Source organism: Cenococcum geophilum (assembly GCF_001692895.1).
Source record: "Cenococcum geophilum 1.58 unplaced genomic scaffold K441scaffold_7, whole genome shotgun sequence".
Taxonomy (NCBI): Eukaryota; Fungi; Ascomycota; class Dothideomycetes; order Gloniales; family Gloniaceae; genus Cenococcum; species Cenococcum geophilum.
In genome coordinates this window covers 1542948-1548947 of record NW_027137565.1, presented here as the reverse complement: position 1 = coordinate 1548947, position 6000 = coordinate 1542948, and the positions used below count along the sequence as shown (strand labels likewise).

Below are 6000 nucleotides of genomic sequence, written 5' to 3'. Positions count from 1 at the left end.
CGTAGTTATCTGTCCAATTGACAGCCGCCAATTCTCATCTCTACGCTGCCTTTCCGAGTCTGACTGCCCACACCTACCTCTCTTCCCTTTTAAGTCCAACTCCTCCTCCGCCTCGACCTTTCCTTCTCCACACCACTCGCAAACACTCCGTGCTCCCCTTTGTCCGTCCGACTTGGCAATCCTGCTAGATCGCTATATCGAAAGTGGATTCATTGGGACGAATCCGCCTATTTCGAGCCAACATAATCGGTTAATCTGTCAACAATGGCAACCAAGGAATTCAGCTACTCCGACGTCTCGGAACATAGCTCCAAGAAGGACCTCTATCTCGTCGTCCACGACAAGGTCTACAATGCGACGAGCTTCGTGGACGAGCATCCGTACGTGGCCTTTTTTCAACCTTACTCCCTTAAGGCTTCCCACTGCTCCTAAATATATGCTCGGTCCCTCAACAATTGTTGAAGAGGGCACGCATACACACGACGTCCTTAAGCAATTCTGCTTAGCGTTTTCAATGTTTTTATCTACAGATCATCTGTTAACTCTACAACGCTCGCTACAGAGGTGGTGAGGAAGTCCTCCTAGACGTCGCCGGCCAGGACGCAACGGAAGCATTCGAGGATGTCGGCCACAGCGACGAGGCCCGTGAGATCCTTGAGGGACTACTCGTCGGCGTGCTGAAGAGGAAGGTACGACATTCTCCCCTCCCTTCTCTCCATCTCCACAAAATCAAACTCGGATAATTCCCACGGCTGTCGGCCGTCGGCCGAGCTCAATATCTACCTCGGAACAATTCCGCTACCCTGTTTTGAAATGTGGTACTTTGGATATTTGCATGTGCTGATGTAGAATCTTGGTCCAACCAGCCCGGCGACCCAGCCCCGAAGACGCACGAGCCGGGAGTCACGCCCTCAGGCACTGATAACGCCGGCATGGGCGTTGGTCTCTATGCTGTGATCCTCCTCGGCGGTCTTCTCGCTTTCGGCGCCTACAAGTACATGCAGGCAAGCCAAGAGAGCCAGTGAGCGAGCGCTGCCCCATCACCACGAAGCCGAGGGATAGAGCGCGGCGCCGCGGGTACGATAGAGGGTAGTTTGCGGCTAGAAGTGTAGGCAAGGAGGGAAAAAACGCACGCTTGACTATCACAATTCTTTGGGTTTCCTCACGGAGAGGCGCACACACCGGGAATATTCGGGGTCGGGGGAGGTTGTGTCGGCTGCGGGATAATGTTTTCATCAAACATCTGTCCTGCTTTCTTGTATTTGGGTATTTGGATTTTCCTTTTTCGCGATGGACTTGAATCGTTGTACTCGTGCTGTTTTGACCCAGCATGGCTTCACAAACTTCCCACATCCCCTCAAACCGGCGTAGAAACGGGCACTTTCAGACCTCATCCTTCAACCCAACTGCTTTTTGTGGCGCTCTTTTCGCCTGTGGGTTTGGCCCGAGCTCCTTCACATATAGATGGGTAGCCTTTTATTATCAGTTCTTCCCTTGAACCGCTTTAGAACCTACATCTTGCCCTCTATGCGCTCTGTGGTGATCCGCCGTACCCCGATTTATCATCATTTCAGTCTGGCCTCATCACAAACTTTCTAGACGCTTCCACGCTCTGTAGGCCCCCTGCCCTATCTGCCACATATGCCGCCAACCGGCTCACCTCAGCCACGAGGAGATAAAAATAAAAACCCAACAAGTCCATTGCGGGAAGATACTCCGATCCCTCGGAAACCACTCCCGAAAACAGTCTCATTACCCAGCACTTAGATAATCATATACTGATATTGCATTCCATCCGCACAAACTTAGCATAACTGACATATCTCTGTACACGTGATATTTTCCGCTATCAGTCTTTCCGCCCCACACGGCGCCTCGGCGCTGGCCGCTACGAACCCGGTTATACCAACCACCACGTGCTGTTTCATGACCAAAGACGAACGACATCGCATGCATGCAGATTCCTACCCCCCCTCCTTCCCCTCTCCCAACCCTCCACCCGACCCACCACATCCTCTCCCCTACCGATAAAACCCCTCATCCCCATCCACCCCACCGTCTTCCACGCTGCGCGCGCCCACCGCGCCCCACCTGCCTTGCTGCTGCTGCTGTTGTTGCTGTGGGGGATGATACGCCTGATACGCGCCGCCGGGCCTGCCGCCGGCCCCGCCGTCAAGCGGCGGACTGCTCGGCACGCCGGGCGGCGGGTACGCGGGCTGGTGGCGCTCGTACGGCTCCTGCGGTGAGACGTGCGGCAGCTGCGGCGAGTAGAGCGGCTCGTACGCCTGCTGCTGGGCCTGCTGCGGCGGGTAGTTGGATGATGGCGGCGGTTGCTGCTGCTGCTGCTGCTGCTGCTGCTGCTGCGAAGGAGGGGCGGAGGGGTGCTGGCTCTGGTGCAGGTTAGATGGCGCGTAGCCCTCGAAGCCTGGTTCTTGCGATGGGGGCTGCGATGGCTGCTGCTGCTGCTGCTGCTGTTGCTGTGGTTGGAGCGGGAGGCCCTGGGTTGGGTTGAAGCTGGCGCGGTTGTCGACGGGGGAGTCGTAGTGGCCTGTTGCGAGCTCCTGCGGGCCGAATGCCATCGAGTGCGGCCGGCCTTGTCCGACGCGCATTTGCTGCGGCGCGTAGGGGTCCGTGGAGCCCGGTTTGGGGCTTGCTCGTTGGGGTTGTTGGGATGGGGGAATCATGAAGAAGGCCGCGTTCGGGCCGTTCGGGTTCGGGCCACCGGGATACTGGGACGCGGCATCGGAGGGAGCGTTGGGTGGGCCGCCGCCGTAGTAGCGCGCGGGCTCTTGCTGCGGTGGTGGGCTTTGTGGTGGGTAGCCCGGACCGGCTGGGGGTGCGCCGTACGTGGCCTGTTGAGGGGCGCCGTAGCTGTAGGGTGGACGGCCGTATGTCGGTTGTGGCGGTTGGGACATTGACGCTTCCAGCAGGGATTCGTAGTCGCGGCGGGCTTTGATGAATTTCTCGTTGAGTTGAGTGAAGTCGTCTTTGAATCGAATTAGCACCTCGTCAAGGACGAAAAGAGCCGAGACAAGGATTGTAAAGTACTTACCCTTTTTCTGCGAATATTTGCCAATGAGTTCAATGAGCTTCGGTCGTATTGCTAGGGTAGAGTGGTATAGTGTCTATACCAACGTTGTCAGCACCGAGCGTTCGAAGAGCATGTTCCCTCCATAGCATACCGTGATCTCCTCATTGTCCCTAACATCTCCCTCGCCAGCTCCCGAGCTCGTACTCAGCAGGGCAAGTAATTTCTCTACATTCCTGATTTCAGCAAACACCTCTGTCTCCATCTGTGCCTCCCTTTCTAATTCCTGCTTCGTGGGGTCTTGCAATTTCTCTACATAGTTCAGCGGAAAGATACCCATCTGCCCTCGCAGCGATCCTTTCCACCAGTCCTTATACGCAGACTCGAGTACCGCAATGACGTCGCCTTTCCGGAATTGCAGCTCACCGGGTTCAGAGGGTTGGAAATCAAAGAGTGCTCGAACGCGGGAAACGGTTGCGGCGGTGGTACCAGATGGGATGGGTTGTGACCGTTGTTCTGTAGGCTGCGAGGCAATCAAAGCAGCAGCAGCCGCGGGTTGGTTTGATTTCGCAGCTGACGGAGCGGCGGAAGCCTTGTCTTTGATGGAGAGGGCGAGGGCCATCTGGAGTTCATCTTCCTCTTTCTTACGGTCAATGTCAGTGATTTGTGTTTTTTGTGGCTTCGACGGTGCTCGAAGAGATGGATCTGTATTGCCGTAAGCTTTCGGGGCCACATCTTAGGTAAAAATTACATACTCTGCGTTTTAAGCTTCATGTAGGCTGCATGCATGATCCCTAGATCTGGATCACTAGCAAACATCTCCGTCCACTCTGCCATCCGCTCTAAGATCTTCGCTTTNACTTGTGGGTGAGTGTTCTGTACCCCAATATTAGCGTCGCCCGTCCAAAACCATAAACCCCCAGTATCTCTTCTCCATCTTAGAACTAAGCCAGTATAACATTTCTTCAATCCCTATCCACTACTTTCTCCCTTCCGTATAGGAACCTAGTACTCACCCTATCCGCGGCGAGCCTCAAAAGCGCATCCGTAAAGCTCCTGCTGGCCAGCTCCTTATGCATCTTGATGCCGCAGTTCTGGCTCAGCGCATTCGCTAGCTCTAGCGTGTACAGCTGCACATTCGCATTGCGGTGCGCGAGCCGCTTGATCATGGCCGCCACGGCATCTTTGGCTCCCGTCTCCTCCTGACCAACTTTGTCGCAGACATCCTAAAGCACAGGAAAGTTCGTCAGCCTAGTCGGTCCCAAGCTTCAATCATCCTTCTCTCCTCAAAACCATACACTTCAGTTATGTATGCTATCTGAGGGACATAGCAGTGAGGGAGGGAATATGTAGGTGCTGGGCTCGTCGGGGGCACAGCGTACAAGTATGTATTCCCAGTTCTCGCTCGTTAGGTTCTCGTCGGTGGCCTTGACTATTCGCAACAACCCAGTAGATTAGCACACGCACAAATCACAAGTTCAGCCTTCTTCTTCTCCGCTCCGCCGCCCACGACTCGCCCGGCTGCTGCCCCACCAGCTCGCCCGCAGAAAGCGAATCCCGAAGCTCAAACCCCAAAAAGGTTACCTACCCACGACATCATCGAAAGCGTTCTGCTGCGCGCGGAACATTGTATTTCTTCTTCAACTACTCCGGAAGCAGCCGCGAGTCGGTAATAGAGGGAAAAGAAGAGTATTAAGAAGGTTCTGTGGAGTGAGAGGTGGGTGTTGAAGGAGTACAGGTTGCTACTTGGTGCACTTAGGTGAGATATGCAGTTGGAAGTTCGCCTTACATAGCTGCGCCCGCACCACCAGCTTGGCTCTGGGGGGCAGAAACGTCACCATGGCGGCAGAGCTTACGAATGGAGCTTGCACGGGTCTGGCAGAATAGACGAAAATTCGAGTCTTCTCTGCCACATTTTCGCCTGCTATTGCTATGCGCCGTCGCAATTCACACACGTAGTAACTGCTGTCGAAACCAAAAAAAAGAATACAAATGCTTAATTCATATCACCCACGCATTCAGCAGCTGGGCGTATTTTGGAGAAGAGACACGATAGACTTCTAACTCGTCGAAGCTATGCCTGACTCCGGATTTCATACCCATCCATCCCCTTTTTGATTTGCCAGTCAATCAATTACACATTGAAACAAACGTCGCCATGACTCCATTACCAAGAGCCAACCGCAAGGACAAGTAATGCCTCAAAAGGAAGAGGGTGCGTTGCCACCACTTCACCATCCCATCAATCCCAATCCAGACGTTCCATTGGGGAACGCCTTGTTCGTCTAGCCATCCGTCCGTTTCACTCGCTGTTGCCTGTTCACCTCCTGCCTCCCAATTCATGCCCATAGCTGCTCCATCCACAAGTTCCTCCCCCATATGTGGCGCACCATGCGTTGACCAAGGCCGTACATGTGCTGCACATAGCATCTCTTTAACCGCAACAACAGAACAAAAGAAAAATTCACAGAAACGACGGCAAGCCAGCGTTATCGGCCGATATTGCAAAGACCAATGCAGGACGGCGGAAAGCGGCCGATAACAAGTAATAATAAAAAAAGGAATAAGCGCTTAAGCGGGCCGCGTCGCCGCGTTTATAAGATGGTGCAAAAGCCGGAATATAACCCAAGCTCAGATGTCGTCGAGCACGGCTCCAGAAGTGACTGGTCAAAGTCGCAAAAGAATGGAAGAATAGTAAAAAAAAATATACAGGCAGGATTAACACCTGAGAACCGAAAACGTAAAGAAATCTTATGGGAATTGCTAGGCAATTGCAGCCAAATAAGCGTAGTGGTACCTTCAAATTCTCCTCCAGGATTCAATGATAAAATATGCGAAAAATGCCTTCGGGGCCCTCCACAAGATCAAAGAGAGAGAAAGGGAATTTTCCAATGCAGCAAGCTTCCATCTCGAGTAGTTTAGAGATGCATCGAGTGTTCAACATGCGTATAAAACGTGTATATGTTTTTCCA

General features: G+C 53.5%; 3 protein-coding genes across 3 annotated transcripts; 2 read left to right on the top strand and 1 right to left on the bottom strand.

Moving 5' to 3' along the window:
• Positions 1 to 264: 264 nt before the first annotated feature.
• Positions 265 to 1025, top strand: K441DRAFT_684839 (putative cytochrome b5; the record flags this gene model as incomplete). Its single annotated transcript, XM_067651822.1, has 3 exons — positions 265 to 380; positions 563 to 689; positions 867 to 1025. 3 exons carry the CDS (start codon positions 265 to 267, stop codon positions 1023 to 1025), a joined length of 402 nt encoding a protein of 133 aa, XP_067507788.1.
• A 55-nt stretch (positions 1026 to 1080) lies between these two features.
• On the top strand, positions 1081 to 1521 carry K441DRAFT_318146 (uncharacterized protein). Its single transcript, XM_067641151.1, has one exon. It carries the CDS (start codon positions 1227 to 1229, stop codon positions 1470 to 1472), a length of 246 nt encoding a protein of 81 aa, XP_067507787.1. The 5' UTR covers positions 1081 to 1226; the 3' UTR covers positions 1473 to 1521.
• A 156-nt stretch (positions 1522 to 1677) lies between these two features.
• K441DRAFT_703367 (uncharacterized protein) lies at positions 1678 to 4824 on the bottom strand. Its single transcript, XM_067653469.1, has 7 exons — positions 4617 to 4824; positions 4411 to 4460; positions 4045 to 4254; positions 3784 to 3904; positions 3183 to 3733; positions 3053 to 3125; positions 1678 to 2986 (listed from the first exon to the last, which is right to left on the bottom strand). The coding sequence occupies exons 1-7, from the start codon at positions 4654 to 4656 to the stop codon at positions 2022 to 2024; spliced, it is 2010 nt and encodes a 669-aa protein (XP_067507786.1). The 5' UTR covers positions 4657 to 4824; the 3' UTR covers positions 1678 to 2021.
• Between the last annotated feature and the right edge of the window lie 1176 nt (positions 4825 to 6000).

What these genes read in the sequence shown, in the direction of transcription:
- K441DRAFT_318146 (XM_067641151.1), top strand. Translation starts at nt 1,227, where the DNA reads ATGTTTTCATCAAACATCTGTCCTGCTTTCTTGTATTTGGGTATTTGG.